The 13,253-nt window shown below is 37.1% G+C and overlaps 1 protein-coding gene across 6 annotated transcripts in view; it reads right to left on the bottom strand.

Moving 5' to 3' along the window:
- The window catches only part of U2SURP (U2 snRNP associated SURP domain containing), a 105,510-nt gene that overhangs the window by 16,806 nt on the left and 75,451 nt on the right, over positions 1–13,253 (bottom strand). For 5 of the 6 annotated variants that reach the window (XM_072618217.1, XM_072618212.1, XM_072618213.1 and 2 more), the window contains 2 exons: positions 12,172–12,348; positions 9,472–10,010 (listed from right to left, as the gene is read on the bottom strand). In XM_072618217.1, coding sequence (XP_072474318.1) covers positions 9,872–10,010; positions 12,172–12,348 — 316 coding nt within the window. In that variant the 3' untranslated portion in view covers positions 9,472–9,871. Of the gene's footprint in view, positions 1–9,471; positions 10,011–12,171; positions 12,349–13,253 lie in introns of those variants that run through there. The other variant, XM_072618215.1, reaches the window with a different exon arrangement.

The following is a 13,253-nucleotide window of genomic DNA, read 5'->3' as shown; positions in this document are numbered from 1 at the left end:
CAGAAGCTGATCCCTAAAATCTCTCTAATAGGTACCTCCATATTAGGTGATCTGAACACATGCAAAACAAAGCCCTCTTACACTTACTATACCATTAAAATACTTAGTAAATTGCCCTTTCTAAAAGCCACTTAAGGGTGGCACATTAAATTCTCAACCAACGATCTTGACACTGAAAGCAGCTCATAAGCTACAGTCTTAAAAATATAACCTCACACTCAAGTCCCTGCCACTACCACCACCTCCACCACAGGGTTATCCCCTAGAGCACCTGAAGGAAGATGAACTCTAGGAATTCAACTCATGGGTATGAGTGGGCATGGAACAAGTGTTCTATTTGTTCAATCAAAATGCACTGAATTTGAAGGCAGAGGAAGGGAAGAGAACAGGATTTATTAAGCACATTCTATGTGCCAGATCATGTGCTAAGTGCTTTGCCAATATTATCTAATTGATCCTCACAACAGCCACTGAAGGTTAAATGCTGTGCTGATCTCCACTTTAGTTGAGAAAACTGAGGCTGGATTTGAATTCAGGTTTTCCTGACTTCAGTACAAGCTCAGTACTCTAACGGTGATGCCAGTGTTTTCTAGAAATATCGAGAGGAGACTCCTAATATTCTTAATAGACATCACATTCTTGTGCCTTTTCATCATAGGAATTCAGCATCAATAGATGGTTGAATCAGGTAAGTCACGGGAGATCCAAGCTCACTGGAAAGCCTTGGGAAGTTCCTGTCTTCCTTTCCCATTGACCATGGGTCATTATGTGGATACCAAAAAGTGAAATGAACTTAAGAGAAGAAAACTACAGAGTGGGTTCCTCTGATCATTGACTCCATAAAGATAAGTTGCAGTTTTCTATAAAAGCCAAGAACAGCCATGGGTTTTCTTTTGTGTAAGCAAGTTGTGTTTCTTTACACAGAGATAGGTTTTGTCCCTAAAGGAAACCTTCTCACCTCTTCCTTTGGCACCATGATGTTTCCAATAAGGTTAGCAATGTTGGGGGCTAGAGCACCTGAGTTTCAATAGCAAGCAAGCAAGGAGGCTCAGTGGATACAGCACTCAGCCTGGAGTCAGGAAGACCTCAGTTCAAATTTGGCCTCAGATACTTACACGCTAGGTGACTCTTGACAAGTCAGCGAGGCTCTGTTTGCCTCAGCTTCCTCAACTGTAAGATGAGACTAATAATAGTACTTACCTCCCAGCAGTGTGAAGATCAAATGGGATATTTATAAAGTGCTCTGCACAGTGCCTGACAGACAACAGCTCTCACAACACACATACACATGTGTGTATGTGTATCTTTTCCTCCTTTCCCCCAGTCAGTGAACACTTCAGATAAAAAGAAATACTTAAACTCTCTCACAGAGTTGTTTTAAGAAAGTTAAAGTCAACTTTAAAACACAATTTGAATGTTGGTGTGACTGTGGTTCAGACCAACTTCTTCAGCGTGGGAAATTCCTGGTATGGAAACTCCCTCCCCAGAGCCAAATCAGGGCCTCTTCTCCTATTGAGTCACCTAGGGCCCAGAGCGGTGACTTGAGCCTGGGTCCTCCTGACCCCAAAGTAGGCTTCCTCCACCTATTATATCACACTGCCTCTCAGATTCTCTATGTAAGAAAGGATGCACAGTCAGCCATGGGATAATTTTCCAGTTTGCCCTAGTGGAGTAATAGTGGAGAGCTCTGGAACACGCAGATGGCAAAGTCCTTTTTCATTTTGTCATCCTTTATTACTCCCTCCCAACGTCCCAAAATTTTGTGTAATGTTATTCATGCACTTTTTATCATAATGGGGTGACCACAAGTAAGGAAGATGTGGAGCAAAGCTAATATTTAATTAGAGCTGTCAACAAAGGGCTTTCCATAAATTCTTTAATGTGATTATCAGTTTCCCTGAGATATTATCATCTCCCATTTTAAAGATGAATAAACTGAGTATGAGAGATCTAACATGATTCCCCCAAGGTGACAGGGGCAGTAGGAGGCAGGACTGGGATTTTTCAAGTCCAGGTCTTTTAGCTCCAAATTTAACCTTCTTTGAATGCCCCAGCTGCCTCTATAAAAAGTTTCAGGTGTGTCATAAATAGGATGAAGGAAAAGATGAAAAAAATAACTAACATTAAACAATGGCTCTGTGATTTATAACCATTTATTTTCACTCATGAATTAAGTATATTACTCTTCTGCTATCCTTGTAGAATTAAAACCATGTTTCAAGAGGCAGATCACATCTCTGGAGAAATAAGTACAAGGGATGTCCTTCATGCCCTGGAGCAGCTGGCCATGTTCAACATTTTGCACACTGCTCTTCAGCAAGACTCAATACCAAACACAGACTATTAAAATAAAGAAGGATGGAAGACCCACGTGGGAAAGCAGAAAGCAGAGGAGCGCCCTTTAAGAGGATGAGCCTGCGTGCTACAGATTAGGGAGTCTACAAAGCTAGGAAATTACACATTTAATCCTAGCTGAGCAACTAGAATAAATAAAAAGAGAAAACTCTTATGAAAATGAAATCCCAGTATGGGTAAGGACCCAGGTTCCATGGAAAAGCATTCAGGATTCGGCGTCGATTTCAGACTAGCTATGTGACCTTGGACCTCAGTCTTGTAACCTATAAAATAAAGGACAGAACACGACGAGGCTTAAAGACCCTTCCAGCTCCAAGTCAAGGCAGCAGGGCTGCGGATTTTTGTTGCAATTATCCCCAAGAATAACTGGGGATCTGGCAGTTAAGATTAAGACAAGAGTGTGGCCCAAACCACTGGAAAATTTTCTTGTTCCCATTGTAAACTGTTCACATACCTACATATGGCATAGCACAATTCAAAATAAAATATGCTAAAATGGAAAACTATTTTTGATAATTAATTCACATAACAGGAGTACTGAACAAGTCAGGTGGCCCTTTAGATTCAAGAAGCAAGGAAAGGCTTCCTCTCTTCCATTTCAGGATCATTGCTATCCAGTGAGGCCAGGCAGCATTTTCCATAAAAATTTTGGTCATCCACATTATTGTTTGTGAAGCTGAAATGCACCCACGGACTTTATGAAAGTCCTGAGGATACTGCTAGTAAGCCCTATTTCTCAGAATTTAAAGCCTAATTTCCTTTTCAAATGCCATGTGGTTTGAGCTCACTATTCTGGAAGTAAATTACTGTAGTTTTAGGGAACATCTAATACTCTACTCCCACATAATCTGGAAATACAAACTGCTAACTTTCAAATGCACATAAAGGGTTCAATAATGCTTACATAACTGACCCCATTGGCAGCCTCATCTCAGGATATTGTTCTGTCTCCTCATTTTGTGGTAGTTGTTCCTACTGCTTCTCAGTTTAGAACAAACTGCATGTACATGTAGATGTACATGTATCTGTGTATATGCAGATTTACACACATATGTATATACGTAGTCCCCTAAATACACAATGCAGTGCGTATTTTTGTGTATGTCTATATTTTTATATAGGAAGGCAGCTAACATGGCTCAGTAGATAAGAGTGCTGGGTCCGGAGTCAGTTAGACCTGAATTCAAATTCAGCTCAGACACTCATTATGCAAATCACTTAACCTCTGTTTGCCTTAATCTACCCGGGAAGGAAAGGAAAATCACTCCAGTATCTGTACCAAGAAAACCTCATACAGGGTCACAAAGAGTTGAACACGACTGAACAACACATTTAGATACACATGTATGTAAGTACATTTGTATACACGTGAATACAAATATACACTTATTTAAATTTTGAATTTGAATAAAAAACACAGCAAGTGTCCTCTAACAGAATAACACCCAAGCATACTTTTCATGGGCAACACCAGTCTGATTATCAACATCAGTAAACTCAGATATTACATTTAAGTTTGCATCTAAGGACTGGAGGCTACATACTATAATGAGAAGAAAAAAAACCAAAACTTTAGTATAACTGGGATAAAAAAAAAAAAAACAACACTCTCCTGGATATAAAAAAGTACAGCCTTCTCCCAACTTTTCAAGGCTCTGATTTCTTCATCAAAGGAACTCTGGTTTCATTTATGTAGGTACAACAGCTTGATGAGTTGCTGTGGTCAGACAAAAGCTCACTGCCTTATCTGGCATTGTAAGACAAGAGTTACTAGCTTTGAGACTTCTCTGGGTCTTGGGCCAACTCTAGCTAGATCCACTATGGCCAGTCCCCTAGTGCAGGCTTACCTCTAAGAAGCTGGTCCTCAGGACAGACCTTCCTCTGTCACTGGGTCTGTGTTTAAAGCCTTTCAAGCTTGGCAGGGTCTGCCACGGCGTGCCCTCTGCTGGCATGCACTTAAGAATCATAGTGGGATCAGGCAAATGGATCAGAATTTGTGGGGAGGAGTGTTCACCAAGAAGACTAAAGAGTAAATGTCAACTCTGAAAGCAGTAGCAGATTAAGAACTGGCATTACGTGCAGACAAAAAGGCCAAAATATTTCATGTGTGTTTATGACAAACCTGTAAAACTAAATAAAAATCAACTAGATTTTAAAAGTTTTTAAAAGGAAAACCTCCTACTAATTGAAACAGTTACAGATTGTTAATTTTTATTTTGCTGTTTCTTGTAGGTACAAATATTTACATTAGTCTTAAGGAATACATTATGTTCACTCCAAAATACTACAAACTCCTGGGTCTGAGAATTTATTTTCAATGCCATACAAATGATAGAAAAAACAAAAAGGCGTGAGTGAATTCTCTGCTCATATAAGCACTTCTGACATGTTAGATACCTGAATTATGTTGCTAGATATTTTCAACTGTAGTCATACCCATAAAACAATTCTGCAAATATTAAGCACCTACCATGTTCAAGGTGCTATGCTAGCTGCTGGGGAAACGGAAGGGCAAAAACAATGGAAGCCTCTTTTGAAAATCTACTTTACATAACCTCTAAACTAGAAAATAATTTCTCAACCCAGTACTGTAGTGAAATAGAAAACAACAAGAATAAAACACAGGGCATGAAACCAAAAGTGTTGGAACTGCAAGGCATTTTAATGAGATGATGTGGCTGGAGTGTACAGTGCTTACGCATGTTTTTATGATCAGTTACATTTCTTTCTTTTTTAGTTTTTATTCAAAATACAAAAAAATGCTGATAGGCCATTTTGGCAGTGATTTTCCAAGCCCTGTAAGGAAGTAACTGTTTTCAAATGCCAAAATTCTTAAAGAAAATATTATTGAGCCCAAAAAGGAACCAATGAGAAACCTGAAAATTCCCAAATCATGAGTTTACTGTTGTCATAGTCAGCATTCTTAGGAGTATGGGGACAGAGGTGGGGAGACGGGGACTTAAGCTCACAAAAATAAATACTTGAATGCTAAGATTCTCACCATGAAAAATGTACTAGCTTTCTGGTTGCAACAGATAAAAAATGGTGCACTGCTTGCTTCACAAGGGACAAAGATCTTTTCAGGGTTCGATTGCTGAAGGCACACAGCTGAAATTAATTAGATATGGCTTACTGTGCTTGCATTAAAAAGGCTCAAGTTCTACATGGATAAAATTACATGAACAGTATAAATTTGATATGAAAAAATGTACTTTTATTAAAGTAATTATGCCCAACAAACAACAAAAGGGAAGTTTCACAATTTGGTTTCAATCATATAATCCTTAAGTAGAAAAACTATAAAGTGACAGTCTGGTATGGAGAACATCTCCTTTAATAAACTTGGAACCTTAATCCTTGTATTAAGAGATTCTATTATGGAAGAGTTCAGTGGAAGGAAACATCATGGGAGGTGGGAATAGGGGAGCATAGGGAATTAAGGAGAATATTTCAGCTTAGTTGGTTCCAAACTACATTATTCTCAGTTCTAAAAAACTCCCTATTTTTTCCCTGGTGTTTCAAAGCCACCACCAGAGGCTTAATTAATACACAAGAGATTGAAGAATTAAAACAAAATATGTCAATACTCCAAGCACAAATAGGTGTATGAAAATGAGCCTAGGCCAAATTTTTTTCTATCCACCTAAAAAACTATATAACCAATTATACATACAATTCATTGATACTTAAATTCCATAAGGTTCACAGCTGTATTGAGTCAAACACTGAGACAGTCAATTTTTAAATTGGGGTGTGGCTCATGTGGAAGAAAATTCTTAGGTTATCTTAAGAACACTCCCACTGGGACTTTACACTGATGTACTAAATCAATCTTGGAAGACGGTGGGAGGAAAAAAATCAATGTTTAAATTATTATAATCAACTAATTCCAAATAAGCTCGTCTAAATCTTACATGTGAAGTATGAGTATTAAGACAAGTCCTTTACCATGAAAGGGAATTTTTACAAACAGCATATGCCTTTGAACTCAAAAGGATGTATGTATGCTTTCTAAAAGCACAGAGTATTCAGAAATATTTGCATTAAGTTCATTGTAGCTGACTTAGTCATTTAAATTTTTTGTTTAGTATCTAAAGGTGTTTCAATGCATAAAAAACTGATCAGCCTGAGTTCTTCAAACAATGTTAATACATATTTCGTAACTGGAATATCTTAGAACGGTAGTGCTGTACAGTCTTAAAAGCAACCCACTTTAGCAGAAGAAGTCATGATTCTGATGACCAGTTTGAAGCATTTTGGCAATATAAGTTTTGGCAATATAAATAATCTGTGTATTTTTTTCAGAGTGGCAAATATATCCTTTTGGCTCTATTTCTCTGAACCTTGAATTTTATGAAGGTAAAAGTCAAGACTTTTAAAGGAAATTAGGTCTAATTACTAGTAGGATTTAAAAAAAATATTCTCAACAGTAAAGAATTTAAAACAAAGAAAAAACAGCTGTTACATAAAAGCATGTAAGCAAATTTTTCTCCCACTAGGTTCTTAATTGGAGCAAGTCTCAATTTAACCCCACAGATATGGTCCGTACAAAACAGAAGTAGGTCAGTGCAATTTTTGCAAACCTTAGTACATACAAGAATTTTTTTTAAAATTCTGAATCAATAAAAAACATCTTCTGAGTCAGACTCAATTCCTAAACATGCTTATCTGAAAATCCCAGTCATTTACCAATAGCATACAGAGGAACAGAAAAACATTGCCCAAATGAACATGCTTACTTACTTCCTTGGGGTTTCTTTTTGGTAAGCAGCAGACTGTCTTTTAGTCTGATTTTTTCCCCTAAAGAACAATGGGAGGACAGAGCAGCATAAGCCCAGTAGGGAAGCCCTCCTCTGAAACCCCAGGAAACATACAATAGTGAGAGAATGGAGCTTCCCCTGCAACAACAGAAGAAGCCAAGAGAGCACATTTTCTTTCCTAACTGGCTGTAGAAGATACATGGTTCCCAGGGGAAATCAGGTGGAATATTTCCTGTTAGTGAAAGGAAGTAAATAAGAACTTTTTAGTTTACTTGTGGAACCTTTAGCATGTATCTTCCTTGTTTTGGAATCTATGGGATCATTAATGTGATTTTCTAAAATCTAGTCAAATATACCTCCCTTCTTCACAACGGACCCATTTTTCATCATGTAAAATTCTCAAGAGATGGAAGGTTAGGAATGTGTTTACTTGCTCTAACTTCTCACTAAAGTTAAAAAAGAGTAACTAATTTACCAGTATCTTTTACAAGTCAACAACCCTAGCAGAAGTACTCTGGAGCAAACCAAAGCTGCTAGATTCCCTACACGTTCTCCATTGATATTCACACAGCATGTCAACACTTACAAAAATAAGGTCCTCAACAAAGGCAGAAGGCCATTTGTACTTAATGGAAAAATTATGCTCAAGACAGAGAGCTACTTAATTCCAATGCAACAAGCAGAGCCTTACAAATATTTCCAATTAAATTATCTCAATACTTTTCCCACTCATTCATCCTCTGAAGAGCAGAGTACACACAGAGACACGCAGACACAGACACACACACACACGCACATACACACACAAACACACACCCCTTGTTATTTGCTTAGCATATTGTTTCACTGCAAGCCTTCACTCTGGCCCCTACTACCCAATAGAATACCAAAGCTACCGGCTACCTATGTTTAGGGCTGCACAGAGATTCATCTATCCCTAAAGTTTTGCTGAGCAACATATACTTCAAAAAATTAAGTTCTCCCAGGTATGGAGTAAGAGTACAAAAAGTTACTTATGTTCACTAAAAAAAGAAAGAAACCAGCACCAAATTTTTAGTGTTTCTTAATGGCTCAGAGTGGGTTTTTAACAATTAACATTCCCTAACAAAATGCTTGAACAGAAGCATGAAAGATAAGTGAATGCCTATTCAAGCAATATTTATATGTTGATAAGAGCCATTAAGGAAAATAATCTTGATGGGCCCACTGCCAGGTATTATTGGTTTGCACAGTTTAGAACTGGCCTGCCAACACCAAGTTGAAACGAATACATTTACTCCCTCACAAATACAGTACATTTAAAATTACATGCCTGCAAGAATTTGCTTTAAAAATGTGGAAAATAGGTTTAAAATAAAGCTTCTTTTAAAAGTATCCTAATCAAGACAATCCATCATCAGAGTAGTTACTTCCCTACAAAAAAAACAAACACAAAAAAACACCTCAAACAACTATACAATTAAGCACCCAAATGAAAACCATTAAAGGAAAATAGACAAATTTTAGTATCTATGAGACCTAAGATCTAAAATGACCCCAGTCTTTTATGCTTACTATATAAAAACATTGTACAAATATCTGCTCTGCTGTACTGAGAAGTCTTATTCCCAGCTCGGAGCACATTATAACTTCCAAGTGGTACCAGCTGCTTAAACAAGCTTTTCATTGCATCCTGGATGAGATACTCAGGTTTAGGAGTTTTGAAAAGCTAATTTGCTTTCCTATTTTACCTGAAGTGAAAACCATTCTCATTTTTTTGACTGAGGTGATTAACAATAAGAAAAAAATTATTGGAATATTTGATGATACCAACCTTCAAATAGGGCCATGAAAAAAGAATACAGAAAGAGGCTTTGGTTGTCATAGAGAGGGAGAAAAAGCCTAAAAAACCTGGTCTCCAAGCTACTTCTTCCTATCTAAATCTGAATTTCTTACACAACAGCTCATACCCAACTAAGCCCATGATTTAAATTTTCTCCATATAATTTTCTTTGAAAATTTTATATTCTAGATATGTGTATTGTGTCAAAACTATTTCTGTAAAAAGACAATCTTATTGACTTTGGCTTTGCCTGTGGGCAGTGCATTAGCCTAACAAAGCATGCCATATCTATGACTCTTGGTTGTCTGGGCACCAAAGTGGTCGAGAAAATCCAGGTTACTTCAGAACCCTTTAGGAACAATGACCACAGAGTTTTCTCAATTCTTGACAGTTATTTAATATAACTAAGGGATAGCTACTCAGAACGCCAGGGATTGTAAAGTGCATCACAGAGCAGAAGCATGAGTGGTGGCAAATTCACTTAGCAGACTTTTATGGAACTCGCTGTCACCAATGGGGCAAGAAAACAACATCTTAATTTTCTGTTGAGATTTTATTTGAAATCTAATTCAAATTGTCAAAAGCTACAAAAGGGGGGAAAACATCTGTGTGTTATTTTTGCTAGGTCACAACATCCTAAAACAAAATATCACTACTGCCAGCAGATCAGTTACACACATTTCTGATGAAATTCATAAACACAAAAAATGTTTCATTTTGAGAAACAGCCACAATGAAGATATTTTTGTACAATATAAAACAATGACAGGTCTACAGATGCAGTTACTCGTGAGTATACACGTGCATTCACAAAAAAAATTCAGGAATGCTCTTCCATTTGATTTTTTTTAAACAGACTTGTTCAGGCACAAAAACAAAACCGCATTTCCAGTAAGCGACAGCATTGTAAAAAAAAATGTGATTTTTTTTTTTGTCAGTGTTTGCTTTTCTTTGACTTCTTGTGAGATCTGTGCGGAGATCGAGACTGAGACCTGGATTTCTTCCCTGATTTTTTAGGGGACCTAGATCGTGATCGCCTAGACCTTTTAGGTGTCCTTGAACCAGATGGTGATCTGTCAAAAATAGAAGTCAAGCATGAATATGTAGGTAAGAACTCTATTTTAGATGTTTAAAGTACCCAACAATTTAGAGCAATGAAAGAAAATCATTTAAATAAAAAACTTAATTTCCATAAAGTGTTATAAGTACCCTTACGTTTCTAAACTACCTCAAAAGGAAGGAAATACTATTATTCTATTCACTAGGAAAGCAAGCCATTCTACAGGGCAAGTTATAACTTCTAAAAAATTGCTATTTTAATTTGATATGAAGTCAAAATGGATCTGTTATTCTAGTGAATTCTGTGGTACAGATCAATATGAATTCTCCCTCAGAAAAATAAGAGTCAAAGTTCTTTCTCAATTCCTCACTTCAATTCATACTTTTATGATCTGTAAAAATGATGTGACATGGGTCATTTAAAGTACTTATGTACTATAAGGAATAAGAGGCCAAAAAGTACATTACCAAGAGAGATTATACATAATTTTTAATTCTACAGTTTAGGAAAAGGCAGATTCTATTCTGTGATCATCTAAATACAATACTATCTAAAACTGGATGTTTTATGAAATCCATTCCAGCCCTATGATTTTATTAGCAATAGGCAAACTAGAAAATTTTTCAGTCCAAAAGAAACTTCTATGTAATTTTTTTAATAAGACAATCTGCCATTGAGATATCTACAATTTAAGAGGTCCCAAGCAACCTGTTTCTACTCTCCATACATACAAGCAGTAAGCTACTTAACACAAACTCATGCAACAAATGAAGCATGGGATACTAAGAGGTAGCCTTGGAACCAAGAGGAGTAGGGCTCAAATCCTACCTGAAATACCTGTAACCATAGGCAAGACACAATTTCTATCAAACTTTGTTTCCTTCCCTATAAGAGGGGTGAGACTAGATGGTTGTTTAAGCTCTAAATCTGTGATAGCCTATGAATAATACTGTCATTGTGACCAAAGTCAGAATGCCATAACTCATTTATCGATAAGACTAAAAACAAAGAAGCCTCATCAGAAGCAAAACTAAAGACCCCCTAGTCCATGTGGGATCCAACACACATGTTTCCTGCACAGGACAGAATAACAGAGTCTATTTTCTCTGGGTGGACATTCATTCTTAGTGGTCTAGATTCCCATCCCAAAACAGATTAGAAATATCAAACCAGAAAAGGGAGGTATGGTGAGAGGGCGGAAAGGCCAAGGAAGGATCCTAGAAAGTAAACTGACAATGGTAAGAATTTTTTGCTGATAGTAAGGGAGAAAAAGAGGAAAAAAACTATAAAAAATTATAAAAATCAGACACAAGAACTTTAAAAAAAAAAAGAGCACAACATCCTAGAGACATCTAGTTTGTCCACAGGGGCTCAAGGGCGTGATCAGTTATAGACAGCACTGCTACAATAATGGCCATGCATCCCTGAGCCTCCAAGAACATGTTAAACTATGGCCAGAATGCTTTGAGAAGGCAGAGTGCAATATTTTGGACAAATTCTCATCTGACTTTTTACCTGATAACCCAAAAGAAAATATTTCAGCTGTTTAGCAAATTTCCATTAAAGGCAAAAAGTTGCATGTTCCTTTATTAAAGTGTCTGTGGAGACAGAAGTAAAAAAAGGAAAAAGTACAGACTACAGAATTCATTAAGTGAACAGAATCAAGAAGTTTCCTTTAAGCAAAATCTGCATCAGTCCCATACTCTTGCCTGTGATGCTGCTGTGGTATAAGATGGTGATCCAGGGCAATGAGATAACTTAGACATGTCTTCTTTCTTTTACGGTAAAGGCTCAGCACACTACAGAAACTACAAGGGACAGTGGGAGGGGAAGAAGGAACCTCTTTTCTGGATTCATTTGAGCAGTTTTGAATATGTATCTGAAGGTTATTGATATTCCTTTCTCACTCAAAAGACTTTCCTTATGCTTACTCAAGAGAGAAAAGAAAAAGTGAATTATCTAAAATGAAAAGCATTTAAGAAAGTCAAGGAAAATGAGTGCAAAATAATTCACAGAACTGCATTTGTTGACAATTCTCCTAAATTCTTTAAGCTCCTTTTAAATAGCAAAAAATGTTAAGTGATTAAAAAATGAAATTATTTGTGGAACTATGAATAAAACTATCAGACATATTATTTTTACAACTTGAATTTATAGAAATGACTCAGAATTACCTTTTGGCCTTTTTACTAACATCTCTGGGAGAATCTTTGTGAGATGACCTGGAACGGGAACTCTCTTTGTGAGATCGTTCTGATCGCTCGGAGCGCTCCGATTTCGGTGATGGGGATTTTGCTCGCCTACCACTACTGCTCCGAGAGGGACTGGGTGATGTGCTATGTCGTCTTTTCCTGTGTAACAAAGAGCCAAAATATTCAATAACTGGTAATGGATAGCTGTGTACATTAATTCCTACCAATAATTACTTTCAACTGTTACAGCAGTGTTATTTTCTATCAGTAGTTCAGGTCCAACATACCAAATGACTTCTTCAACAATTAAGGCTTTTGCTCCCAACTATCATTTCTTATTAGTGCCATGCCACTGAAAAAATAGTCTTTCTTTCAAGAACAAAAAGGTTAATCGTAAGGATGTACTATACCAAACATGATATGGTCCCAGACTTCATAAGAAGCAGGGACATAAACACAGGGCAAACAGTTCCACATAAATGATGACCTTCCTGTGGCTAAAACAGGAAAAGCATCAATCTTTGGCTGAAGATGAATGAACTTAATTTCAAAGTTGCATATGAAATGTTTTACTTTTTCTTAAATCACTTTGAGGCCTCTGGAATAACAATGTCTGCCATGAACCATCAAAGTTGTATAATGCATATGTGCATCTCTTTTACCAAAAGCTTTCAGCTGCAGCTAGCCAAGGTTCGAATGTATTTCAAAGAATGAAGCCTAAATCTTCTGGATCAAGGGGGGGTCTTTACAATGATTAAGAAACCGTAGGCTGAAACACAGCTCAAGCAGAAGCAAATTTCTGACATTAAGTAACTTGGTGAACCCAGAAGTATGAACTTCTCTTCCTAACTGAAGTCCTTCGGAACTGAAGTGAAGGTAAACCCTCCTCTCTCTCCTCCTCCCCCACTTCCAGGTTAAAAGCAGTCATCACTGGCACATTAATCTGTGAGAGCTGCTTATCGGGAAGATAAGGAAGATCTAGTGAGTTGTTTTGGTCATTTGAGTCTCAGGTTTGGTACTTGATACTGTAACTAAATTCCTCCTCTGAAGTTAGAACTAAAGAT

The sequence above is a fragment of the Notamacropus eugenii genome, chromosome 6 (assembly GCF_028372415.1).
Source record: "Notamacropus eugenii isolate mMacEug1 chromosome 6, mMacEug1.pri_v2, whole genome shotgun sequence".
NCBI classification, from domain to species: Eukaryota; Metazoa; Chordata; class Mammalia; order Diprotodontia; family Macropodidae; genus Notamacropus; species Notamacropus eugenii.
Note: the sequence above shows the minus strand (reverse complement) of the source record. Positions and strands in the feature narration are given on the sequence as shown.